Source organism: Balaenoptera acutorostrata, chromosome 3 (genome assembly GCF_949987535.1).
Source record: "Balaenoptera acutorostrata chromosome 3, mBalAcu1.1, whole genome shotgun sequence".
Lineage (NCBI taxonomy): Eukaryota > Metazoa > Chordata > Mammalia > Artiodactyla > Balaenopteridae > Balaenoptera > Balaenoptera acutorostrata.
Genome location: NC_080066.1, coordinates 70,685,196 through 70,712,720, shown reverse-complemented (window position 1 = coordinate 70,712,720; position 27,525 = coordinate 70,685,196). Strand labels below are relative to the sequence as shown.

Genomic DNA, 27,525 nt, shown 5'->3' with positions numbered 1-27,525 from the left:
TAAATGAGCAGCCCGTATGCTGGGGTAGATGCATGTGGTTTTAAAAGTAGAAATGGCTCATTTCCTGGCCCTCCTGGTTCCTCCAGTGGGGAATCCCAGTGGTGGGGTGAGTATGGCCTGAATAGTACCGGGAGAGTGACTTTGAGACCGTGGGACTCGAACTTTAAAAGTCAGATGGCGTGGCAGTGATGCTGACACGTTCCAGCAGTGACCACAAAAAGTGGGTTTTGTTTTGTTTTTGGTAAAGGCCTCTTCCTGGTAGCGTGTGTCAGCATCATCTGGGAGGTCACTTCTAAGTGTCATAAACTCTCAGGCATCCAGTCCAGTTTTCCTTCCAGGCCCCCCTCTGGAGACAGGAGTGCCCACCGGGTCCCTTCAGGAGTTTGTCCTCCTCAGTCTAGGAGGACAGAGGCTGTCCCATGACGGTGTATGAGTCAGTGGCTTAACGATGCCAACTTCCTCATTGTTTTTCCTGAAGTACGGTCATCCCGTGGATGGAGGAGCTTCTTTTAGTTCTCCGGGGAACTGGAGCGGTCATCTGGTGGGACCCTGTCACTTGGTAGACAAGGAATCAGGCTGAGGGTCAGGGACAACCGCCCAGCTGATGAGCAGTGGGGCTGAGGCGGAAACCCAGAGCAGCCCCTGTTCAGCTCAGCGGTTCCCCATCCTTCCCTCCCAGGCCCGTCTCAGCATTTTTTAAGTTAACATAATTGCACTAGTCGCTTAGAAGATCCCTCATTCTAGTAGAGGAAAAGGAAAACCCTCAAACATTCTTAGTAAATGTAGCACCTGAGCTTGAATGTCAAGGATCATTGCCCCAAGGAATCGTGGGTCAGCTGGCGATAAAGCCACAAAAATCAGGACTCCATCCAGCGGGGCAAAGTGACCATTTGGAAATCAGCAGGTGTCCCGGTTATTTTACAAATGGGACAACTGCAACGGAGAAAGAGGAAGTGACACTTGCTGGTGGTCATACAGCTCAAGGGTCCGAAAATGACAGCCCACCATTTGTTTTTGTGTGGCTTTTGAGCTAAGAATGGTTTTTACTTTTTAAAATGGCTAAGAAAAAAACACCGAAAGCAGAAGCATGTCTTTTGTGATATGTGAAAACTGTATGAAATTCAAATTTCAGAGTCCATAACAAAGTTCTGCTGGAACCCAGCTGTATTGTCTGTGGCCGCTTCCACAGGACAGCAGCAGAGGTGGATAGTTGCAATGGAGATTGTAGGGCTCACAAAGCTGAAAATATTCACTACGGGGCCCTTTGCAGGCAAAGCTGGTGACCCCTGATTTTGCTGAGTAAGAGTGGAGGTGGGACTCGAACCTGGGGCTCCAGCTTCCAGATGGGGTTCCTCCTTGGGGCTCGAGCAGTGACCAAGGTTGGGAGTGTTCTTTTTCTACAACAGCCTCGTAGGGCCTCACTAGAAGCACTAGATGTGAAGGTTTGGAGAGTGCATGGCAGGGACTTACAGCTGCGAAGGATGGAAAACACCCATCACGCCCACTCCTGGCACGTTCATAAGGCTGTCTGTCTGTGTTGGCTCCACAGCGGTTCACTAAGAAACCGGGTTCAGCCTGGGGTGTTGCTACTTCGAACAATAAGTGGCAGCAAGACTTGGGGCCTGAACACTTTGGGAAGATTAGGTCTGAAAAGCAAAGAGGTTCCCACTTAGGCATTGAGGTTATTATCTTCTTTTAAAGAGATTTTCCATCTGTCCCTATTTTCCTCCAAACACATTTGACCAGCAGATAACTTTTTCAGGCCCCGATAAATAGTCCGAGTTATTTTTTGTATTATTTTCTTTTCCTTGCATTGTTAGTTTTTCATAAACAAAAAGTCAGTTCACTTCTGAGCCACTGTGATCACATGAAACCAAAAAAACAAAATAAAACCCAGAACACCCAGTCAGCATCTGGCAAGTGGGAAACGAGAAGGAAAAAAAAAAAAAAAGCCAAATTGTTTAACGTTTCATCTTCCCGCTCCCCAAGCCACGTGGTAGAAGGAAAAAATGCCTACAGGATCGAGTGGAATTCTAGCTAGCTAGGGCCTAGGCTAACGGTTTTTGTGCCAGGATTCCCCAGCGTGGAGTGGCTCTCCTGAGCCAGGTGGGACCAGCCGAGCCGCATCTGGGTTGTGCTGGGTGATGAAAGATACCACAAGCCTCACAGAAAGAACATGCCTTCCAGCTCCTGGACAGACCTGTCCCTTAACGGGGACAACACCCCATTGCTGGTAGCAGAGGCAGAGGCCCAGGAAAAACTTTCCAAGTCGGCCTGCCCCCCAAGGCATCAGCTTGTCCCGCTAATAGCTCAGCGTTCAAGAGAAAACGTGCAAAAGAATTTCCCTTCCCCATCTAAGTGCACTGCAGACAGGGGAAAACAAATAGCGCACGCCATGTGAGGTACTTAAAACTATTTAAACAACAATGAACGCCTTTAAAAAAAAAGGAAAAGAAAAAAATAGTCTAGACTTTGAAAGTTGCTCTGGGAGTGGGTTTGGATGTGAGGGTGGGGGAGGGGAGAGAGAAAAAAGTTAATCTGGGAGCAAATGCTTGAGCCCTTAATTAGAGGGGTGTAAGCGGGACAGAGTGAGGATGGCTGGTAACTTGTTAAAACAGAGTTTCCCCAGCTCCAGAGGGAGGAAGGAAGGAAGGAAGGAAGCAAGAAGGAACAACTTCAAGAATTTTAATGGTTGTAATTAAGTACAGCAGCTATGAATTGTTTAGGGGCTTAATTTAACCTTACCCAAGAAGGCTCCAAGTTACTACTTGCTCGGTCCCCTGAACTTGGGTTATTTCTGTGGCCAGAGCAATTGAAACTTTTTCAGGTGCCAGGGCTGCAGCAGTCAGCATTTTCCAGAAGAGTTCCAGGGTTGGCTGGCCTGGTCTCCTGCGATCGTGGGACGGGGAGTGGCAGAAGAAAGTTGTGAGGGACATGCTGCCCTTTGCAAGTGCTGGCATGCCCACGTGTGTGTGTGTGCGTGTGTGCACACGCACGCACGCACACACACACTTGAGAAAGAAGAGAGGAACACCCCACAGCCAACTTAAGTTCTCTTTCTCTTTCCTCCTGTAGATCTATCTGATTCCACATTGTCTTACACTGAAACGGAGGCCACCAACTCCCTCATCACGGCTCCAGGTGAATTCTCAGGTTGGCATTTCTTTTTTCCCTGCATGTTGCCATTGTGTTGAACTTTACAGGAGGGGGACCAGTGGCAGGGGCCTGACGGAGGTCTTGTTGATGTCCCCCCTCCTTTTCTATTCCCTGGGCCTCCCACCCCTCGAGGAGAAGACTGCCAGTGTCTTCATCACTGGTGTTTTTGGGGTTAAGAACAATCTGTTTGAATGAGGCCTAAGGATGAGAACTTTTCAAGTGCCTGGCGATCCATGCTCTAACCAATTTTCTCTTGTGGACATGATAAAAACCCAGCCCAGCTCTCCATCCTGATTTTGCAAGGGATCCTCTCCCCAAGCTGCTGAGAGGCAGCAAAATGGACGTGTTTGTTTACATTTGTCTTCTTGGGTTTCTCCTTCTGTCCCTGCTCTGGGGAAGGACCGATGCGCAGGGTCAGAAGAGGGGGAAATGGAGTGGGTAGAACGATCATGGGGGAGAGTCCAGCAAGTGAGGAGTTTTCCAGAGGCTGGTGGTTTCCGTGTCTCTCCCTGAGCACTGGGTGCTGGGCTAGGAAGCAGAGAGAACCCTGGTTTGGAGCCTCCCCTACTTCCCACATTTAAGACTTGGCCATAGGGACCCTCACATTCTGGGGAATACCTAAATCAAGCTTTCCTTGAGAAATGACATGTTGGTGGTGACCTGGGGGCTTCGAGGGCCGGGAGGGGCTCAAGTGCCGAGGTCTATGGGGCCCTTTGGGAGCATGGCGGGTAGGGTGTGCTGTGAGGACAGCTGGGGCTTGTGGCCTGACTCTGTGCTGCGTGCTGGCTCTGTGCTGTGTTGGGTGACAGCCCCTCGGGCAGGAGATGCTTCCCCAGCAGGCATGGCTGGATCTCTTTGAGAAGGCCTCTGTTTGCCTGCATCTGAGCTGTCCTCCCTGGACCCCACACCCTGTCGTCATGGCAACAACAGTCATTGTAGCTATCTATTGAGTGTTTACTTTGGGCCACATCCTATTCTCGGGCCCCTTTAGAATCATCATCTCAGAACAGCAGTAAAGTGACTTGCCCAGGATCACGTAGGAGCAGAGCCATTTGCCACTATGTCACTGTGCTTCTGACCACTGTTGTCCCCCACTTCTCTGCAAGGGCTGGATGTACCTCCAGTGAACTTATTTCGCACGAAGTTCTGTCATTCCTGCCGTACTCTCCCCACGACTCTACGGGTGTCACAGTGTTGGCTGCTCAGGGCTGCCTGTCCAGTTCCCGTGTCCCGAGCCCTTCCCCATCCGTTCCATGTTCCATCACAGCCGTGGGAGATCACAAGAGTACGTCTGTTTCGAAGATAGAGAAACTAGAAACCAGAGCAGGAAGTGACTTGCCCAGGGGTCCAGTGGAGCTTATGGCGCAGCTGGTACTGGGGTCTAGGTCTTCTGGGTCCCACTTGCCTTCTGGTCTCTGGTGGCTCGTCTAATTGGGACACTTTGTTTTCATCCCTGCCTTTTGGCCCTACTTGTTAAAATGTCTTTCCTTGAAAGACCTAACCAGGTGAACACAAGAAGTGGACGTCTTAATCCATTTTTCTTCCTCTGTGCCTATGTGGTTGGAAGCCACGTATAATTTTGAGGCAAGAGGCTTAAAAGTATTTCTGAATGCATGATTCCATGTCCCTGCCAACCGTCAGAGTGTATTTAATTTAGATGGATGGCACTGGCGTTGGTTGTATGGACAGATGGGTAGTTTTTCATCATCCCATCCCCTCATTGTGACTGGCGGAAACTGCCGTGTGTGGAGGTGCCTTACAGGTTCATGGTATGTTCTCAGACGTGATCTCTTTTGATCTCTGTCATCCCAGAGCTGGCCTGGTGTGTGACTCAGGCTAGAAGGAACAGACCCCAGAGCGCCTGCGGGAGGCCCCTCCCTACATCCGGTTCCCAGGAGAGAGCACCCTCTGGAGGCTGGAAGGTCTCCGGAGACCCTGAGGCCATTAGGTTGGGCTGCCTTTGGGGCCCAGTGGGCCTGTGTTTGGGGTTCCCACCCAGCTGTCCCAGAGCGGCCTTTGGTACTGACTGGTGAGAAGGCCCTGATGTGACGCTCTTTACCGTGGATGAGGATTGCATGGCTCTCATGAGAAAATCTGGCATCCATTGCCTTGGGATCCTAAGGGACCGAAGGAACTGGGGAGGAAGTTTGGGATTTCCTTTTGGGGGTTGATTGGTCTGGGTTGCAGGTGGTCTCGGTAGGCCTTCCCCATTGTGGTCATCCAGGTCCCTCCCAGGGGTGGCGTGGGTCTCCTCCCACTCTGCGGGCTCACAGTTCAGCTTTTCTAGCTTACTTGTGCCATGGGGATCCCAGGACCGATGAGTTGGCCCTGCCCCTGCCTCCTGGATGCGTGTAGAGCTGGGGCTGTGGGTGGCTGTCACCTTGGAGGACAGGCTCAGGGAGGGAGGCCCTGCAGGGTGAGAAGAAGGCCCAGAGGGGTCTCAGTGGATGGTGAAGCAAGACTCATCCTGCAAAGATGGGAGGCAGGGCGGGAGGTGAGGTCAGAAAGGTGAGGAGCACAGGCAGGTAGAATGCGTTGGGACAGACCAGACGTTTGATGCTCAAGGACAGGTGGTAAGGATGCTGATGCTGACATTTATTTATTTAACGTTGACATTCACTACTTAGCACTTTGCTAACTGCTGGTCATTCTTCATCTCGCTGACTCCTTATCACAACTCAGTGAGACACATTTGATTCCCCCTGTTTCAGAGGTGAGGAAACAGGCTCACGGCCAGGCCAGCTGCCCAAATTCCCAAACTGTAAGTGGCAGGCTTGGGATGGGAGACTGAGCGGTGTGACTGCACAGCCTTCCACAGCAAGGATCCCATCCTCCTCCCTGAGCCACACCGGGCAAGGTGGAGTGATCAAAAGGAGGCCAGGGACCGCCTGTCCTGACTGAAGTACCAGGGACAGGGCTGGGGCCTGGCAAGAGGCACAGGGCTCTGTGCTCCTCCGTGTCCCCACCGGGTGAACCTTGCTGACCACCCGGAGACCACCCCCAGCCCCCTCTGTCTCCCTGCATCCTGGGGGGGTGGGCAGCGCTGTCCCTGAGAGCCTGGCCTCTCTCAGCGTCTTGGGATGGGTGTTGCTGGAGCAGGGTGTCTGCAGCTCTGGGACGGAGGCTGCCCTTGTTTGTCTTGCACAATGACAATCCCTGCACCCGACCTGAGGCTGGCTATTTTTATCCAGCGCCAAGGTCTCTGCTTCACTTTCCCGTCCTGTTGCTGAGGTCACTTTAGGGGAAAGGGGGGGATTTTGAGGCTTAGTCCCAGCCAGGGCAGTCGAGGCTGCATCGGTGGGCAGGGTGGGGGGCAGCAGGACAGGAGACTGTCTTGTTTCAGCCTTCTGCTGAATGCTTGACACCCTCTCATCTGATCTCTACGTCAGCTCCAAATGTCGATAACGTGATCCCCACTAAACAGACAAGAAAACTGAAACTCACGGGGGCAAGTGACTTCACCAAGATCACCCAGTAGGGGGCCAGAACATGGAGCTTCCACTAAGTAAAGACCCTTACACCTGGAGTCTTAAGTGGGATTTGGAAGTCCCTTTTTGGGGTGCCTTCACTTCAGGTCCTTGACGCTCTGGTTTCCTTGCCTAACTGCTGCCCCTTGAGTGTCTAAGGGGTATCCTCTTCTCTACAACATCACCGCCCCCCCATTCCCTTTATTTTGATTTAGTTTGCGGAGGAAAGCAAGATTAGCTGGTTAAATTCATACTAAGGTGTGAGTGGCTGGTGGGCAACTCTTCTTGACAAATTAAAGGCAAGATATGCGATAATTCAAAGAAATTGCAGGATGAAGGGCCACATGGGAATGACCTCTCTGAGGGCTGGGTTCTCTTGGCTCCAGGCTAGAAGAACAGAATGAACGTGACACAAGGAGCCTTTTGCCCTGGATGAGGTAGGAGGAGCTAGGCCAGGCTCAGTGCTGGGTGCTGAGTGAGCTCTGGGAGTTGACCAGGGCCTGAGGTGATGGGCTGCATTTAGAAGCCAGGCCTGCCAGACTCCAGTGCTGTGGGGCTGGAGGGTGGAGCACTGGGCGGGCTTCTGTAGGAACCAGTAACTCCCCTTTAATATCCTATTCTAGTGCCTGTTGGATAACCATTCAAGTGCTTTATTAAGCACCCACTGTATGCAAGACATGGTGTAAGCTGCCTGTCATGGGGACCAGACAGTCCCTTTGTCTGACCTTGATTGTGTGTACCAGTATCTCAGTCCTTGGAGCATGCTGGTTTCTTTAGAGTGTCAGTGAGGGCGAGCCCCTCACTTTGAACAGAAGGCCTGGGAAGAAAAGGAGCTACTCAGGACAGTGTGGAGAGTTGGGGGCTCAGCTGGATGTGGGTATCTTTCCTCCACCAGCCAGACTCTAAGCTCCTCAAGGGCACAGATCATTCTCCAGGATTCGTGCATTCTGTAGATTGGCAGAGTTTGGGAACAGAGGCTCAGAGAGGTTAGGAGAGCGGCTGAGGGCCACACAGCAAGCATAGCAGGTGGAGCCAGGCCATAACCTAGATGGGTCCATGCTGCCCACCCACCTGCCACCTTTCCTCTCAGTGGTCCCTGAGGAGGTTCCCCTTTGTGGTCAGTGCTGTCTGATGTGTGTCAGTGCTCACAGAAGCCAGGAGAGGAGTGAATTAGCGCAGTATCATTTCCTGCTGCTTCCCAATTCTAGGGCCTAAGCTTGCTCGCCTCAGAGGCCCTGGTCCAAAGCGACCCTAGAGCTCCTCATTCTCCGAAGTCCTCAATTCAGCTCCGTCAGTGTGTGCTGAGCCTCTCTAGCAAGGTGGGCTGACGAGCATGGGCTGCGCACCATTGGGCCCTGGGTTCAAGTCCCAGCTCTGCCATTTCCTAGTTGTGGGGCTTTGGGGCAGCTGCTTAACCACTCCCACCCTTGGTTTTCTCACCTGTAAAATGAGGATGAAAATAACAACGTGTCACCTTATGGTGAGGGTGAAACGAGATGATGCCAAGTGAATCAGCCAAGGCTTGGCACACATGTGGTAGGTGTGGCCATTATGGTGTGCCAGGCACTGTGCTTGGGCTGGAAGCACAGAGATAAAAATTACATCATCTCTGCCCTCAAGGTACTCACAGACAGGTGAAGACACAAATAGTAATAATGAGAAGTGGAATAAGAGGCAGTAAAGAGAAAGAAGGGCTTAGTGACTGACTCTTGGTATGGTGGGGAGGTGACCCAGGAAGACTCCCTGGAGGAGGTGATATCCAAGTTGGGTATTATAGAATGAATAGGAATCTACCAAAGAGGCAAGGTTTGGGGGGTGGGAGATGCAGTCCAGGTAGAAGGAATATCAAGTGCAGAGAGGCCTGGAAGTGTGAAAACAGCCTGATACTGAGAAACCAAAGGAGGGTAGAGGGGTTGGGAAGCAAAGTACCTGATGTTAGTGGGAGATGAGGCATGAGGAGGCCAAGGCCTGGGTAATATTTAAAAAAAAAACCTTTCTGCTATAATATACAGAGTACACAGGTAAGTGTCCAGCTTGGTGAATTTTTACCAACTGATCGCACCTGGGTGACAGGCAGGTCCCGGATAACGTTGCTGTCACATGACTGTGCTCAGTCCCAACATGTGACAGTGCTCAGAGCCTGTGGGTCTAGGGATGCCATGTGTTGAGTGAGTGGTTTAGAAGAGAGAGTGGGAGGGCAGGGGGATTGAGTTTTATCTGAAAAGAGGGTTCCATTTGGCTTTGGAGAGCAGGAAGGACGTTTTACCTGGAGTTTGGGGCAGATGGTGCCCTGACATTACTCGCCTTGAACCTAGATAGGTCCCCATGGGTTAAGAAGTGGCCTTGGGTGTGGCCCACTCCTGCTCTGCCTACCCCCTGGGTCAGGCTCCAGCTTGGAAATTTGTGGATGGGTTGCAGGACCTAATGCTGGGCTCTTGGGATCAGCTTACCATTTCCAGTTCCGAAATGGCCCCAGACTCCTTGCCTTCTCTTGAGGCGGGGGTAGGGAGAGGGCACACTCACCTCTGGTTCCTTGCATCGTATCTCTGCCGTGTGTTTTTGGTTTTGTTTTAGCTTTGATCAACAAAAGAAAAAAAAAAAAACCTTCTTCCCTCCCTAAAACCTCCCAGGTATCTCACAGGGGGACCTGTTCTTCCCGGGCTGGTTGTTTGGAGCTGGAGGAGAGGTGGTGAGGGGGTCAAGGGCAGGAATGACAGAGGACCAGGCATTTGTGGAGGAGGCCTGGCCAACTTGGTTTGCCAAGAAGCACGTAGGGTGGTGAGCAGTGCACCTATGTGGGTTCCAGGCTTGGCCTTGCCCTTTACCTTACGGTGTGACCTCAGGTAAGCTCCTCACTCCCTAGTCTCAATTTGCTCAGCTGTACATTAGGGCCATTGGGCCACTGATCTCAGGGGCCCCTTGATGCTGATGTGTTCCAGGCGGAGGATACCAGCTCCTAGGCCTTGAGGGGTTGTACAGAGAGCTGGGGCTTCTGGCCTGCAGCATCTTAGCTTCTCATCATTGTCTCAAAGCCAAACTACAGCCTGGCACAAGGCCATGCAGAGGGAAGGCGGTTGGTGTACTGCCCCCTACCCCAGCAGCCCTGGTCCCAGGGTATGAAAACTTGGGGACTAGAGTGAGGGTACACTTAACCCATGACAAATCCAAGGCCCAGAGAAGACGACTGATTCACCACAGATCACATAGCTTTTGCATCCTCCGGGGTCCCTGACAAAGGATCCCAGGGCTGGTGTGTTTCCTGACCGTAGGCTTTGGGGTGACAAGTCAGTGTACTGAACATGTATTAAGAGCCTACTGCATACCAGTAGGAGCTCCTTCCCCTTTAGGAGCTGATAGTCTAGGAGGAGAGGTAGACAACAAGCAAAGAATGGTGAGTGATTTTGCTGAGTGCTGTGGAGATGTGGGCAAGCCTTAGGACCAGCACAGAAACAAGAGCAGGGGACTCTGTTGGGGTGGGAATGAGGTGTTCAGGGAAAGCTTCAAGGAGAAAGTGATTCTGAGTTGGGTTTTGTAGGATGACTAGGAGTTCACCAGGAGGCCAACAGGATATAGATGGCCTGTCAGATAGAAGGAATGAATAGCTTGTGCAGAAGCAGAGAGGTATGCAAATAGCACTGTGTGTTGTGAGTTTATTTGTGGCTAGAAGGTTAATACGTGAGAGATGGGGAATAGGGTAAGATGAATCCAGAGATGTTGTCCTAAATCTGGAGGAATGGACTGGAACCGAGAGGTAGTGGATACTGGGCCCAGAGGACCTCTGGGATACTGAAGGGGCTCTGGACCTTGCCTAGCATCCAGCACAGGGCCTAGCCAATAGCCGGAGGTCATCGTGAGATAAATGAATGAATGAATGGATTTTTGCCTGAGACAAAGAGATCTAGAAAAGAGAGAGAACACATAAAAATAAAGACAGATCATAACACATTTAATAATCAGATTTATGAATCCTCCCAACAACTCTATGAAGTAGCCACTTTTATTAGCCAAATTAAAGGAGAAGTAACTGTGGCTCAGAGAGTTTAAGTAACTTCCTAAGGTCTCCCAGCTAGAAAGCAGTGAAACTGGGATCAGACCCAGGCAGTCTGGCCCCTGTTGGGTTCCCCGGGGTCTGGCGAGGTGCCCTCTCTGCCCCCTGGAAGATACAGTACTCCAATGGTTCTTGCTCTTCTGGGGCTTTTGTGTTCCTGGGTACCCGCGGCATGAACAGCTGTCACCGGGTCCTAGAGAGACTCTGCTCGTCGGATGGTTGCTGGATGAATACATGAGTAAATCAGTGAGATGGTGGGTGGATGGGCTTCTGAGTGGAAGCTGCTGGGCCGAGGGGGAGCCCTGTGCCCGTCCAGGGCTGTGTGCCTCTGAGCTGGAGGCAGATGCCCCCTACGCCTCACTCTGCCTCGGGTGGCCTACATCACCGGGGGAACCGGCAGGTTTTCTGAGGAGACCTGAAATTCCAGAAAATGCACTTGGTTGCATCCAGCCTAATCACAACCATCTGTCTGCCGGGCCCCATGGCTCGCCCTCCTCCTGTCCCCACTGGCACGCTTTCCCCGGGTGTCTGTAACAATTGGGAGCTGCGCTCGAAAGTTTCCTTGTCAGGGTAGAGCACCTGTTGCCAAGAGCTCCTTCTTTGATGCAGAAAATATATCCCGAAGGTACTTTGTCAGATGTTTTTATATTAAACATTCTCCCTCCGTGGCCCTTGGCTGCCAAGGGAAGCGGAGATGCATCGCTTTTCCAGTTGTCCTTTGTGGAAAGAATTCCTGGTGTTCAGGGGCCCTTCCCCTATGCCCTCCCCTCCTCCCTCCACCCCCGCCCCCGAGTCAGGGCCTGGCACCCCCAGCCTGAGAGGGTAAGGCCTGGGGGGCTGGCACCTCTGCAAAGCAGGGGCCGCCCTGGCCCGAGGGAGGGACGCTACCCTCACCCCGTGGTAGAAGCCTCTGGAAAAACAGAGGTCTCATGTCTGGAGCAGACATCAAAGGCACTGTCCCAGACTGCAAGGTGAATCATTGCCGAGGCTTTAATTGATCTTTAAAAGGAGAGGGGGAAACTCAGAGATAGGAGCCTGGAAGCCGTTTTAATCTGAGTCGTCCAGGGTAGCGCCAGCTCTGGACAGAGCAGGGAGGAGCTGGGCTGCCAGGCCTTCTGTGCCAGGTGGGGGGAGAAGGTGGAGAGGTGGGCTCCGGTCACCCAGTCACACAGCCTGAAATCGGGAAGGGAAGGGGCAGAGCCGGGAGCAGCCCGGGGAAGCAGCGAAGTTGGGGGAGGAGGCTTTGCTGGGGCAGACGTGGTGAGTGGGGTGTGTTGGGAGAGGGATGGGGGCAGAGTGCAGCTTCTCTGGCTCCAGCTCCAGCCTCTTGGGGTGAAATGGGGCACCCAGCAGGCTGTTCGTGTCAGGGTGTGTGTGCCCAGCAAGTCCCAAGGTTGTGTCCCCCTCCCACATTCTACCCACATCCCCCAGCCCTCCTGTCCACCGCCTTACGTCCGGCACTGAGGGGACACGCTCCCCAGCCCCGTGTTAGGTCCCAGCCTTCCGCTCAGCAGCCGTGTGGTCTTCCGCAAGCTGCACATCTGCTTTGGTCAGGTTCTGCCCTGCTGAGCCGAGGGCTGTGCAGGGTCACTCCCAGAGCTACCCGCAGGGTTACAGCAAAAGAGGGGACGGTGTTTCCAAGACAAGGCTGCTCTCAGAGGGCAGACGTTGGGAATGGGGTTTGGGGGGCTTGGCTGTGAGGGCAGGGCCTGGGTCATCCCCACCTAGCACCCAGCTCAGGGCCTGGCATGAGGTAGATGCTGGGATTGTTTTGTGATTCACAGAAGGCCCCTCACCCCGCAAAGAATTTAAAACAAAACGGAACAGATTTCACAGAGTGGCTATGGCTTCTCCACATCCCTGGACCCTCAGCTCATGTTGTCTGTCTCGAGTCCAAGGAGACCCTATTTGGTTTGGGGGGCAGCCTTGTTTCTGGGACCTCTGCTGCTGTTTGACCTGGGAGAGAAGCCGAGGAGGGCAGGAGAGGGTCCAGGTGCTTGGGGAGACAGACCCCATCTCCTCCAACCTGGCTGCCCAGCCTTGTCTTAGCTCCCTGCCCTCTTCCTCACAGGGCAAAGTCAGACAGAGCCCTGGGGGCTTTGAGTTGAACGTTAGTGACACAGCTGGCCCGGGGGCCCAGGAGACCCGGGTCCCAGTCCTGGCTCTGTCCCACATCTCTTGGTGGTCTCAACCTGCTTCCACTCGGCTTCTTTATCTGTAAAATGGGTCAGTTGGTCTCACTCATTGGTTCTCAACCCTCTTTGCACATTAGAGTCCCCTGAAGAGTTTTTAAAAAGCTCAGGCCCCACTCTAGAAATAGTTGGGGAGAGACTGGGCATCAGGGTTTTAAAAATTCCCTGGGTGATTCTAATGTGCAACCAGGGCTAAGAATGCAGATCCAAGTGGACCTAGAAGGGATCTAGAGCATCTGGGCCATCTTCCCCTCAAGGCAGGAGCCTTAACTTGATCACTTCTGCGATGGGCGTGCCTGGCATCTTAAAGCAGCTGGATCCGTTTGTTGGCTGCCCGGCTCTAGTCCCATCAGCTACCACTCGTGTTCTGGGGGTTAGCGGTGGAAGAGCACCAGTGAGGTCACGTCTGACCCTCCCTCTGAAAGTCACCAGGTGCCTACTCAACACAGCCTGGTGAAGTGGGAGTTGTGACCTCCAGTTTTCAGGGAAGAAAACTGAGTCTGGGAGGTGGTTAAAGTGATGCTCAGAGACACTCAGCTAAAGGCAAGCGTCTGACCAGTGCCTCCATGAGAAGATTGCCGTTTTCATCTTGTGCAGGAAAGTGGGCTCTCTGTGGTTGCTCAGGAAAGCGGGGGACAGTCCCACCTGAGCCCTGAGTCCCTCTCCTTGCCCTGATGCCTCCCTTGGGTCTGAACAGCTTTACTAAAAAAATAAAATAGGCCACTTAGCCCTGCCCAGGTCTGCTTCTAGACCTTGGAGTAGGATGTGGAGTGAGGAATATGAATGATAAGGAATGCTGGTGAACTCGAGAGCAAGGGTGAAAAGCCCAGGCCTTGGAGCCAGGCAGACCTGTGATTTAAATCACTTAGCCTCGGGCTTCCCTGATGGCTCAGTGATTAAGAATCCACCTGCCAATGCAGGGGACACGGGTTCGAGCCCTGATCCGGGAAGATCCCACGTGCCGCGGAGCAGCTAAGCCCGTGCTCCACAACTACTGAGTCTGCGCTCTAGAGCCCACAAGCCACAACTACTGACCCGTGAGCCACAACTACTGAAGCCCGCACGCCTAGAGTCTGTGCACCACAACAAGAGAAGCCACCTCAGTGAGAAGCCCACGCACCACAACGAAGAGTAGCCCCCGCTTGCCGCAACTAGAGAAAGCCTGCACACAGCAACAAAGACCCAACACAATCAAAAATAAATTAATTAATTAAAAAAAAATATCACTCAGCCTCCGTTTTGCAGCCTTGCCTCACTCCACTTCTGGCAAGTGGGGTGGGCAACACCTCATGGATGCCATGGAGATCCCACATGTACCATAGGTAACAAGGTAGCTGAGGCACATTTAATTTTCTGTAAGTGGCTATTAAGTGAATTGGTAACCATGTATTAGCATGAGGGATAGGATTGTGTGAAGCAGATACCCAAGGAAGGTCCTTCCCAAGAAACTTAGAATCTAACTGGGAAGATTGGGGAAAACAACGCTTCCTAGAGAGGCAGGGAAGATGCTGTTTCCTAAGTGCACAGTGCGGGCTGGGAGACAGCCGCTTTCCAGGGTGGCTGCAGGGCATTCTGGGAGGGGAGCTGGGTCAGGAGGCAGGGGGTGTGTCACCAGGAGGCGAAAGAGCACCCCAGGCCCAGGGACATGCTGGGCAAAGACAAGGTCATGTGATGATGCTTGCTCTGGGAAGGGGCGCAATCCTGGCAGGGCAGTAAGAAGTGAGGCCCAAGGGGAAGGCCTTGAATGCCGCTTCAAGGAAGGCCACACTTTTCTCGATGGTGGGCCACAGCTGTACATCCCAGAAATACTTTTGATTGCTAGGTGGATTGACTGTTGCTTTAGAGAATAGGTTTGCATGACTCCATCTTTTTTTTTTTTTTTTTTTTTTAATAAATGAATGCCCTTGCAATTTTTTTTAAATTAATTAATTTATTTATTATTTATTTTTGGGTGTGTTGGGTCTTCGTTTCTGTGCTAGGGCTTTCTCCAGTTGCGGCGAGCAGGGGCCACTCTTCATCGCGGTGCGCGGGCCTCTCGCTGTCGCGGCCTCTTGTTGCGGAGCACATGCTCCAGACGCGCAGGCTCAGTAGTTGTGGCTCACGGGCCCATTTGCTCCGCAGCATGTGGGATCTTCCCAGACCAGGGCTCGAACCCGCGTCCCCTGCACTGGCAGGCAGATTCTCAACCACTGCGCCACCAGGGAAGCCCCATGACTCCATCTTGACTTGGAACTCTGTTGACTAGTTTTCCTCTTTCTGGAGTTGGTGTAAACAGAAGCATACACTGAGGGCGCTTCCTTTTCCTTTTTTCTTTTTTTATTGAGATATAATTGGCATAAACATCTATGGTCATGCATTCATTGCCAGGTAATACTCTATGGGCACAACCATGGTTCTCCTAGGCTAATGTATCCATTTTACTTCTGATGGGCACTTGGGCAGTTCCCAGTTTCTGGCTCCTACTGATGATGTTACTAATAAATATTCTTGGACAAGCCTTTCTGTGGACATAAGGAGATGCTTCTCTTGGGTATATACCTGAGAGTGGCATTGCTGGGCTCTCCATCAAACATGTGGTCAGCTTTATTCCATGCTTTACCAGACTGTTGTCCAAGACCATGACAGTCAGAAACACTTTTAAGGGGGTTTTGGTTCATCCCACCCATTTTACAGATGAGACCAGAGAGGGACAGTCCTGGTCCTGGGCCCCACAGCTCCCAGGTCGCAGAGCCCGGTCCAGACCTGGGGTCTCCCCACTCTGTGTCCAGGCCTCTGCCCACATGGAGGTGGTGCTCAGCCCACCACTCAGACATCTGACTTCAGGTCCCATTCCCCACCTCCCCGCTTCCCCCCAGGCAGGATTCTAGGTCCATATCCTTTCTGAAGACCCTGGGCACTGCACTCTGGGAAAACAAAAAGGAGAAAAGAGTGAAAGGAAACCAAACATTGGAAAAGGAGTGTGTTTCCAATAAACTGGGCCTTTCACCAGTAGCCAAAACATTACATTCCTGTACCCCGGGAGCAGGCGGTCGGGCCTGCCTCTCCGGGCTGTAAATCTTGTGGGCGCTGGGTCGGGACTTTTGCCTCGTCCGGGGACACACAGACGGGCAGTGTCCTTGGGGGCTTTGGATCCCTGGGCTGGAGGGTTGGGGGACATGTCGCTTTTTCAGTGGCTGGCTTGGCCACTGCAGGGCCCCTGACAGCCGGGCAGCCGGGCCTTTCTGAGGGAGCAGTGTGTGAGTTACTGTAAGAGATTTTCCTCCCCTGCCCGCCCCCTCCCTTACTTGGGTGCTTTGATGGGTTGGAGGTGTTTATAGGCTTGATTCATGACCGAGTTACCAGGGTTTTCCACGGAAATAACTTATTAAAGGGGCCGTGAACACAGCGACATTGAAGTCTGGAGAGGGGCGCGCATCAAAGGCGCCCCGTGGCCCGGAGCTCCAGACACGGGCAAGGAGGGGCAGGGAGGGAGCGGACCTGGGCTGCGGGGGAAAAACACTTGGGCTAAAGCAAACACTCCCCAGACAAACCCAAATTCAGGTCCCTGGAAAAAAGTGGGGAGAAAGTGAAAGCCCAGCATCCCAGAGCAGTCCTTCATCGGACCCTTTGGCCCAGATGTGGGGACACATGTGGGTGCCCGGCTGACGCATGATACCTGGACTTTCTGCTGTCATGCCTGTACCTCCCCTTGGCCCAGGGCTGGTCCTTGGGAGGAAATGCCTTTTGCCAGGGATGGGTGGGGGAGAAGTTAGGGGTAGAGGGATTTTCTGGTTCTTCCCCTTCCTGATGGCGCCTCTCCTTTGATTTAATTATATCTGGTTTGTCCTTTAAGGCTCAGTAAAATCCTTCCTTTTCCAGGAAGCCTTCAGGGATTACGTAGTCCAGAGTGGCTTCTCTCTTTTCTGAACTTTGAGTAGTTTTCATCTGTACACCACTCTCTTGCTGTGGGTTGATCTTGCACTGAGTCTGTCTGCTGTCCCCAGCCAGACTGTGAATGCCTTCTGGGCAGGGCCTGGGCCTGCCTCTGCCCCTTAGGGAAACTGGTGGTCCTGGTGCCTGGCATCGCCCACCTCACGCAGGAGGACATGGATTGAAGTCATTCCCTGCAACTCAGTCCTTGCTCTTTGACAATAATAATAACAATAGCAGTAGGAGAAGTAATAGTAATGGCTAAAATTTGAGCACTGCAAAACGTGTGTTTTTATTCCTTAAGCTCATTCAGTCCCAGTAAGGTAGGTTCTATTATTACTTGCCCTCATTTTTCAAATGAGAAAACTGAGGCTCAGATGGGAGAAGCAATTTGCCCAGGAGCAACAAGCTAATAAGTGGCAGAGCTGAGGTCTGAACACACATCCTCCACCTGACTGCAGAGCTTGTGTCCCTGGACAAGTTACTTTACCTCTCTGGGCCAGAATTACCCCCACATTTATCTGACTGGTTGGAGAAACAAGACGAACCCTCATGAGACTGCATGCGGTTTGTTTGGTTTGGTTTTTTAAGATACAGTTTACATACAGTAAAACTGTTTGAAAGCGGACTGTCCTCTGAATTATGACAGTTATGTAACATTATTACATAACAGAACATTTCCATCACCCCCCATAAGTTCCTTGGTGCCCCTTTGTGGTCAGCCCTTACCCCATTCCCCAGCTGCTGGCAACCACCCATGTGTTTTCTCTCGCTCTAGTTTTGCCTTTTCCAGAACATCCTACAAATGGAATCATGTAGCAAGTAGCCTTTTGTACCTTTTTCTTTAACTCAGAATAATGCTTTGAGATTCATTCATGGTGTCGCATGGATGGACATTTGGGTTATTTCCAGTGTTTTTGGCTATAAACACTTGTGTTCAGGTTTTTGTGCTAACATAAGTTTTCAATTCACTTGAGTAAATACAGGAGTGGGATTATTGGGTGTAGGGCTGAAGGTATGTTTAACTTTATAAACAATTGCCAAGCTGTTTTCCAAAGTTTGTGCCATTTAGCCATCTCACCAGCAGCGTATGGGAGTTCCAGTCACTCCACATCCTCACCAGCCCTTGTTACGGTCAGTTTGTTTTTGAGTTATTCTAATAGATGTGTAATGGTATCTCATTGTGGTTTTAATTCACATTTTCCTACTGACTAGTGATGTTGAACTTCTTTTCATGTGCTTGTTTGCCATCTGTATCTGTGGTGAAGAATCTGTTCAGATCTTTGCACATTTTTTTATATTGGGTTGATTGCTTTTATATTGAGTTTTGAGAGTTCTTTATATATTGGTTATAAATCCTTTAAAAGATATGTGTTTTGTAAATGTTTTCTCCCAGTCTGTGGCTTGTCTTTTCCTTTTCATAATGGAGTCTTTTGAAGAACAGAAGTTTTTATTTTTGCTGAAGTCCAGTCGGTCATTTGTTTCTTTTCATGTTTTTATGCCATATGAAGAACCTGCCAGACCTAAGGTAACAAAGATTTTCTTCTAAAAGTTTTATAGTTTTTGGTTTTACATTTAGGTTTATAGTCCATGTTGAGTTAATTTTGGATCAAGGTGTGGGATAAGGGTCTAGTTTCTTTTTTCTTTCCTATTTTTTTTTCGCCTGTGGAGGTACAATTGTTCTAGTAACATTTGTTGAAAAGACTACCCTTTCTCTTTACCCAAATTATGTTGGCCCCTTTGTCAAAAACCAGTCGATCATTTATGTGTGTTCTCTTTCTGGACCCTGTTCTGTTTCATTGTCTATCCTTTTACCAATACTGCACTGTCTAAATTATTGTAGCTTCATAGTAAGTTTTGAAATTGGGTAGCATGAGTCCTCCAACTTCATTCTTTCTTTTAGAGTTGTTTTGGCTATTCCAAGCATTTGCATTTCCATATGAATTTTAGAATCAGCTGTTGATTTCTACAAAATCCTGCTGGGATTTTGATTGGGATTGCATCGAATCTATAGGTCAGTTTGGGCAGAATTGACATCTTGGAAATGTTGTCTTCCAGTCAATGAATAGGGTATATCTCTCCATGTATTTGGGTATTTGATTTGTCTCATTGGTGTTTTGTCGTTTTCGGAATACGGATCATGCACATGATTGTTAAATTTATACCAACGTAGTTCACGTTTCTTGGTACTGTTATAAATTGTAAAACATTTTCCAGTTATTCGTTACTAGTATCTAGAAATACAGTTAACTTTTATATATTGACCTGGTGTGCATAGGATTGGAATGGCTCTGGTGCTTGGTGCTGGGTGCTGTGTTTCAGAGGAATAGTTGCAAAGTGGAGAATTTTTTTCTCCTGGACTCTCAGCAGCGTCACCTCTGCCCCCATGACGTTCCCTGAGGTAGTCAAGTGTGAATTTATCCTACCAAGACAGATGTGACATTTTGGGCGAGTTGCCTTGGACTTCGGGTGTCAGCTTCCTGTCTGTAAAATGGCAGGCAGTGGAGACAGCTGGATCGGATGACCTGGTGAGATCCTTTCCAGCTCTGAGCCTGCTGTTCACAGAAACCACAGGGTGGGAGATTGGCAAGAGAGCTGAGTCCTTACCTCAGGGAACCCTCTCCTGATTTCGCAGAACGGAGAGGGCAGGGGACTTGCCTGGGGTTGCCCAGTAGCTGATGAGAAGACAGGTCTCCTCTTCCCAGACCCCAGGCCCTCATCCCTGATTTGGACAGGGAAAGACAGCCCAGTGTGGTGACGGGGGAGGTGACTCCACCTTCGGGAAGGAGGGAGAGGCTGGCGAGGCAGCTGTCAGTGCCAGCCACCAAGAGGCCGCTGGGAGCTGTGACCCTCACAAGGGGCCAGTTCACGTTTGGCTGTTTTCAACGTTTAAAAGCACCGTGCTTGGAAATGCGGGTTTTGGCTGACCTCGCCCTGAGTGTGCAATTTAAAGGCCTTTGTAACTCTTTGGTTTGGAACCGGGTCCGGGCATGGCGAAGGGAAAACACTGGAGCCCGTGAGTACTCGTTCCAGTTGCCCTGCCTCTGGGAGAGGAAAGCAGCCTCCTTCCCTTCGTCACTGCACACAGCCCAGGAACCTAAAGGGTACAAGCAGGGAGGAGAGGACAGTGGAGGGGAAGAGCATCCTCGCCATGGAGGCCCCAGCCTGGCCTGGATGCAGCAGTGCTGGGAGCAGATCAGCACCTTATCCCCATCAGCTTTGATTTTCATGGCACCTCTCGCATTCTCGTCCCATTTTTACAGATGAAGAAACTGAGGCTCAGAGGGGTTTCAGAACTTTACCTGCCAGGGTCACACAGGGAGCGAGTGAAGGAGCTGTGACTCGAACCCAAGTTTTCTCTGAACTCAGAAGCTGGTGTGAGGCGAGGGGTTGCTAATGGGCACAAGGTTTCCGTTGGGGTGATGGAGAAGATCTAGAACTAGATAGTGGCGTTGGCTGCACAGCATTGTGAGTGTTCTTAATGCCACTGAATTGTATGTTTAAAAATGGTTAAAATGGTTAACTTTTATTATGTGTATTTTACCACAGTTAAAAAAAAAACAAACAAACCCTGGTGTGTCTTTCCCCCCATCCGTGCTGCCTCCTGCACAGCAGACTCCTTGGCATGGCAGAGTGTGTGGACCCTTGCCGCTGTGCCTCCCGGTTGGTGGGACTGCCCAGGGTCCAGGCAGAAGGGCAGGTAGGGGATTTGGCCAGCAGATGGCCATGGCTGGGTTGGCCTTTCCATGCCATCCCCTTCTTTAAGAATAGAGAGATGCTTAAACCCTGGCAGCATCCCCAAGAGGATGCTGGGACACTGTCCCAGAGCTCTTGATCCACACAAAAGAGGGTGGGACCTGGGGTGACCATGGTCTGCTGGCCACCAAATCCACGCCATAGTCCAGGGCTGGGCTGGAGCCAGAGTAGATGGCCTGGTGCCCGCCTGGTTGGCCTCTGGTCTCTGTCCCTTGGCACTGCTGGGAGTTATGACTCTTCCCCCCACAAGGGCCTTCCCCTTTGGGAGGGAAATCAGGGAAGGAAGTCAGAACCTTAACTGCTCACATATAATGAAGGATGTAGGGGGAAATGATAGGAGGTACTTTAGCCAAAACAAACAAGCAAATAAGTAAAAGGGGCTAAATGTAGCAACTTAATAATTGTTGAATCTGAGTGAGAGTTAGCTTAGGTTTGGGGGGTCTGAGAAACAGAGCCTGAGATGGGGATTTGGACACATGCAGCTTATTGGGGGGCTTGTTCTTGGGAGAAGGGAGTGAAGGAAGCAAAATGGGGCAACAAGGATGTGGGCTTAGCTGGAGTCCTGCCTCAGCCTGGTCCACGGGGAGCTCTGGAGCGGGAACTGCACCCCAGAGTTGGTCACACCTGAGGCAAGGGGTCAGCCTTTTGTTTCTGTGTCAGTTACTCATTGGCTGTGGGTGGGCGTGCACGCACGCACACACACACACACACACACACGCATGCACACACACTGGGAGGGGGGACTATAATTGCCTGACCAGGACAATTCTCCCAGTAAGGGGCACCTGTGAACCATTAGCAGCCCAAACCTCCCAGTAGCTGGGGACAAAGGGGACCTGGGAGGGGCATGTAACACCATCCACTCCATGGGTATATAGGAGTTTATTGTTACTATTCTTTCTACTTTTGTTGTATGCTTGAAACTTTTCATAATGGGAAAAGGATCTCTACTGAGACAAGGTTCTGAGAAGAAAGGAAGGAAAGGGTAACTTTCACCCAGCGAGTGCTGGGTTTATGCTAAGCATATCATCGCTTTCTTTCACCTGGGTTATTTCCCTGGTGCAAATGGAGGAGTTGATTTGGGACATACTTATACTAAAAGTTATTCGTGGTGTATCTGAAATTCAGATTTTAAGTGGGTACCTTGTATTGTTATTTTACCTGACAACCCTACCTAGGCACATATCTTGTAAGTGGTAGAGCTAAGATTCATACTCAAGTGGGGCAGACACCAAAGCTTACATTTTTCATCCCGGATGGGTACAGCACTAACAAAATGTTTTTGGAGGCAGTATCTTGCTAGGGCCTCAGGAAGGTCTTGCCTGACAGCAGAGCCCAGTTAAAATCAATCAGGACAGCTTTGAAAAATATTGACGCCTGGGCCGCACCGCTTTCATCATTCACGAATGCGGAAAGGAATACACGAGACCAAGAGGGAACCTTGGTCTGGTACCTGGAAAGTACCCAGGGTCCCTGCCCTGGCTGGGGCCCAGGCATGTACTGGGGTGAGGCAGGGAGTCTGGGCCCCCATTCATCACCTCCCCAATTAAGCATCCTCCCACGGCTCCCTGCCACTTGCAGGCGGAAGTTCAGCCTGGCACACAGGCCCTACCCCAAACTACCAGCACGCTAGGCTCTTTCACAGCCTCCAAGCCTTTGCTGCTCCCTCCACTTGGAATGCACTGCCAGGCTGTTTTTGTCCACCTGGCCAGCTCCTCCGATTCCTTGCAAAGGTCCAACTCATGTCACTTCCTCTCTGGAGCCTGCCCTGGCCACCATGGCAGAACTGGTCATCCCATCCTTCATCGACTCATGGCACAGACTCAGTGATAGTTCACGTCTTAGCAGGGATGAATGAGGGGTCTTCTGGTCCCTTTCACTGCTAGCTCGGTACTTCTCCATGTCCGAGGGTGTGCCTGGCATGGGGAGAAACTTGGTAAATGGGTATTGAAGGGAGAAGGAAGGATTTTGTAGAGGGAGTGGGGTTCCATCTTTCTTCCTTACCCCGTTGTCCCCTTGGAGGGTCCCCCTTTCCTGCCCCTCCTCTTCTTGGCTGGTACCTAAGTTTGTTTGCCTGGAGCCTGGGCCCCACGTAGCCCAAAGGTAAACAGGTTTAAATGACCTGAAGGAGGGGAAAAAAAAAAATGCAAGCAAGCCAGGAAGTTGCTCAGTGCCAGCTCTGGACCTGGGTAGGTGGAAAAAGGCCCCTATGGCAAACCTGGAGCCTTGGAGCCAGGCCCCAGCCAGCCTGGGCTGAGCCTTCGCTTCCCAGAACTCCACTCTGGATAAACACGGAAGTGAGGAGCGCAGCCTCCCCACTTTTGAGATGGGCCGTGGCCCCGAAGGGGGCTGAGGAGCTGGGGAGGGGGAGGGGGGAGCCAGGACCCCACTTAGGGGAGGGAGCCCTAAGGCACTTGCTCTTCTGGCATTAAAAGAATGGCTTAAAAAAAGAAATTGTTGCAAAATACACGGAATAGAAAATTTACCATTTTAACCATTTTTAAAAAAATTTTTTTATTTATTATTTATTTATTATTTTTATTTTTGGCTGTGTTGGGTCTTCGTTTCTGTGCGAGGGCTTTCTCCAGTTGCGGCGAGTGGGGGCCACTCTTCATCGCGGTGCGCGGGCCTCTCACTATCGCGGCCTCTCTTGTTGCGGAGCACAGGCTCCAGACGCGCAGGCTCAGTAATTGTGGCTCACGGGCCCAGTTGCTCCGCGGCATGTGGGATCTTCCCAGACCGGGGCTCGAACCCGTGTCCCCTGCATTGGCAGGCAGACTCTCAACCACTGCGCCACCAGGGAAGCCCCCATTTTAACCATTTTTAAGTGTCCCATTCAGTGGCATCAAATACATTCACATTGTTACGCTACCATCCCCATCCCTTTGTCTCGCAAAAGGAGAATGGTTTTTTAAAGCCATGTGTTAAATTCTGTTGAAAATACACACTGAGAGGCTATTTTCACATCACTGGCTGGGGACACATATAAATAAAACAACCACTAGCCCTTAGGGCGCTCTCTTTCTTGTGGGACAGATAGGACCAAGGATCCAAGGGAGAGGTGGGCAAAAGAGAGTGGTGAGGGCACAGATGAACGTGTGTGGCAGGGCGGACATTGCTGGTCTCAGGCTCCGAATGGGACACTGGGTGATGGTGCATATGAACCACTCATAAATATATCTGTTCATGTCATCCCCATGAAAATTGGGGGTGGTGATGCATGAAAACGAGCCTCACGATAATCCAGGAAGTTCAGAAATAGAAAAAAAAAATCACCCTCACACAATTGCCATGCTCCGTTTCCCCTTTGTCCTTCGGTGTCTTGTCTCCCGGGTATATTTTCACGCCGTCTCGGTGCAGTGGCAAAGAAGAGAACATTTTCCTTTCTGCCCTTCTTACCTAATGTCATCTTAGAACCACTTTTCCAGTGTTGCACACTCCCCCCGCCCAAGGCTTCCAAATGTTTGTGAACAACCCTGCTTTCTCCAGGGAGCAGTTCTGCCATTTTCCCCTCCAAGGGGTAGGGTGGGGTGAGGGTGCTGGCTCCGTCTGGGACCAGAGAACAGGCTCAGGTGGAGGGGCTGAGATGTAGAAGGAGTAGCCCAGGCACTTGAGCAGCTTGTGGGGCACCCACTTGTTTGAGGAAGCTCGTGGACAGTGCACGCCGGGACTATTTATGCAGCATCTTTGAGTCTATGCATTGCACTCGCAGGCATCTCTCTCTTGGTCCTGTATCACCTGCGGGGGGAGCTGAGGCCCTCGCCTAGCTGCACACAGAACCCCGGTGTGGATTGCTCAACCTGGCAGTCTTCCGGACACTAGAGGTGGCCGGGGAACATGCGGCATGATGTGTCCATCTTCCCAGGGCTCGGATTCTCACTCCCAGGGCCTCCAGGAGGAGAGAGCCTCAGCCAGGCCTGTCTGTCTCCCAGAGCAGCTCCCTTATCCTCTGCACAGAGGGATGGGGGGGACAGGAGGTTGGGGGTCAGCAGTGGTGTTGTTTGGGTTCACTTAAAACACACCCATTTGCTTTTGTTTTTCAAAGAAGCATATGGCTCATTAATGGAAAATGTGAAAAGCGCAAAGAGGTAATCCTCCCCCGCCTGAGATAACCACTGGGAACATTTTGGCTTATTCTGTTTAAATTGTTTTTCTGTTAAAAAAATACAACTTTGTATCCTGCCTTTCCCTCTTCAGCATTAGTAAATATTTCCCTGCCGTGGTTAATACTTTTCGTAAACATTGTTTTTGATGGCTGCCTTCTATTCCAGCCTATGGATCTCCCAGGGCTGATGCACTCGATTGTAAGCTGGACACCTGGCCTCCCAGGTGGGAAGATGAGCCCCACGCGTGTGGAGGGCTCTTGCTCCTTAGCCCACCGCTCCTCTGGGCTGTGTTGCTTCCTGCCTGAGCCTGGCCCGGGGAGGTGGACACTCCGAGTGGGTGGTGCTGACCACCCCCTGCTTTGAGCTTCGGCAGCCCTGAGCACGAATAGCGTGGCTCTCCCAGGTCACCTTCATGGAAGCCTTCTCAGGCCACCCCAGCTTGGGGTGGCCAGTGGGTGTTTGCCCTCCCCTGTCAACTCCCAGGAAGGAGGATACTTTGCACATCCTGCCTAGATTGTGTGTGCTTACAGGGTGGCCATCGCCCCTGCCACGTCTGCCCTCTTTTTTTTTTTTGGATGCACCGCGCAGCACGTGGGATCTTAGTTCCCTGACCAGGGATCGAACCTGTGCCCCCTGCAGTGGAAGTGCAGAGTTTTAACCACTGGACCACCAGGGAAGTCCCTTGGTCTCTTTTCTTGCTTGCTTCACAAAGTACTGGCTTTAGAGGAGGCCTTAGTATTCACTAGCTGTGTACTTTGGGGCAAGTTCCTTAACCTCTCTGAGTCTTGGTTTCTTCATCTGTAAACACGAGTGGTAATAAGGTCCTGTTTGCCTTGTTGTTGTGTAAATGGAAAGAGATCACATACGCCAGGTACCTGGTATTGTCCGGGGGCCTGCTGGGGGCTTGGTAAGTGGTGGGGTTGTTTTGAGTGACACCTTGAGGTTGTACTGTCTTGCCGTCTCCCCACGAACCCGCAGGAGTGAGCAGCCCAGCGGGGAGTGGTTGACCTCGACTGTGGTTGACTCGGCTACAGTTGAATGAACTACCTTTGTTCCCTTTTCTTCTGCCCACACTTTGGTTGGGGAAACTGAGGCCACCCTGAAATTCCGCCTACACTCCATGACTCTTGGCAGATCCCCTGAGGGTGGCTTAGGAAACGTCTTTGGAGACTCAGGAACACACTGGATACATCCGTTGGTGAGCCAGGGAAATTAGCAGTAACGAGCTCATTTTGATAGCAATGAGCTGAGTCTCCCTCCAGCTGCCAGACATTTACAAGGCTGGCTGGGTGCCGGCGGCCGGAGGCCTCCAATGGCCCTCACCCCTCTGCCTTCCGGCTGGAAATAATTCGTATTTAAAAAATAACAATAATAAAAAAAAAATCTCCATCTCCTCTGGCCTTCTGGTTCCTTTGGGTCCAGGTGGGGAGATGGTGGATGCCTTTGCCCTGTGAACTCTGTGTGGGACAGTCAGACAGGAAAGGATCCTGCACAGGGTCCTCTGCAGCTCCAATGTCTGTGGTCTCAGCGCCCCACGGCGTGTCCAGCCAGCCCTTTGGGCAGTAATTGTTAGTCCCAAGAATGGGACTCGGCCATGATTCTGAGACCACCCATTGGTCTTGCTGGTTGACCCTTCCCCCGGGGGAAGGAGTGACTGCTGGGCTCTGTGCCCCCTCCTTGATGCAGCTGGTGGTTCTCAGGTCGTGCCTGGCATTTCTGACCCTGTCCACCGTTGGTGCCCCTTCCGGAGCCCCAGCCTTACTTAAGGAAGCCCAGTGGGTCGGTGGACATGGCCTTTCCTCTGGGCTGCCCACTCGGCTCTGGCCTGAGACCTGGCTCTGCTTCTGGCCTTCGGTGGGTGCGTTTACTGAGTTCTTGCCTGAGTCCTCAGCGCTGAAATTCTTTTCCCTGGAGCCCCCACACTTGGAAGTCCTGCATTCCAGAGCGGCTGCTGCTCCACGGTCAGCATGTGGTAGGCCACACCCTGACTGTGTGACTTTTCCTTCTGTGGGCCTCAGTTTCCACATCGGGACATAACCATGCCCTGCCCTTCCATGAGTCACTCCTGCCTTGGCTGTGGCAGCTGCCCAGAGAAGGCTGAGCGAATGGATGGATGCACCCACCAGCTATAGAGACCCTGCAGGGCCTATTCCTGTGGGATTCTGAGAGTCCCCTGCAGTGTGCAGTGAGAATGTAGCAGCTGAGAGTTTGCTTTCTTAGAAGCGTTGGTGGCTCTGTGGTGGCGCAGGTTTTTCCCAGCTTCCCACCCAACCCCCCACTCCCAGCCAATCCCACAAGGTTGACGTGGGCTGCGTTCTCTTGGGGTGGCTGGCGGTGGGGCTTGGTGAGCAGAGGCCTCTGGGCTGGCATGGAGTCAGTTTCTGCATCTGTAAAGTGGGTATCTACCTGAAAGGGCTTTTGTGAGTGTGGAATGGGGAGGATGTACGACACCTGTGCAGGTATTGTTTTTCTAGCTATCAATGTCACTGATGTCCTTGTTAGATGGGCAGAGGAGGCTGCTACAGACATTAGATGGCCCAAGCCCCACCCCAATAGCATTTCCTCTTTCTTCCTTTTTTAAAGTAATACATGATTAATGCAGAACATTTAGAAAACAAGAAAAGCACTAAGGAAAAACAAATTACCCTTAACTCTACCACCCTGAAAGGAAATTATTATTATTATTTAACTAGCTTGGAATATTATTTTTCACGTCATCCTCTGTCTTAGCAAAAAATGGGAAGTAGAAATCTGCTGAATATATAGATATATACATACTGCCAAATGAAAAGAAGGGAGTTATTAAAAGTATATATAGCTGTTTGTAGTGCTCTGTTTTGCTCTTGGCAATATTGAGAACAGTTGCTTAATTCAGCATATATTCAGTGTGC

At 51.4% G+C, this 27,525-nt stretch overlaps 1 protein-coding gene across 2 annotated transcripts in view; it reads left to right on the top strand.

Annotated features, from left to right (window-relative positions):
• SMAD6 (SMAD family member 6) overlaps nucleotides 1–27,525 on the top strand; it is a 73,892-nt gene that overhangs the window by 10,307 nt on the left and 36,060 nt on the right. Inside the window, exon 3 of one of the 2 annotated variants that reach the window (XM_057543433.1) lies at nucleotides 3,076–3,141. In XM_057543433.1, coding sequence (XP_057399416.1) covers nucleotides 3,076–3,141 — 66 coding nt within the window. Of the gene's footprint in view, nucleotides 1–3,075; nucleotides 3,154–27,525 lie in introns of both variants that reach the window. The other variant, XM_007166123.2, reaches the window with a different exon arrangement.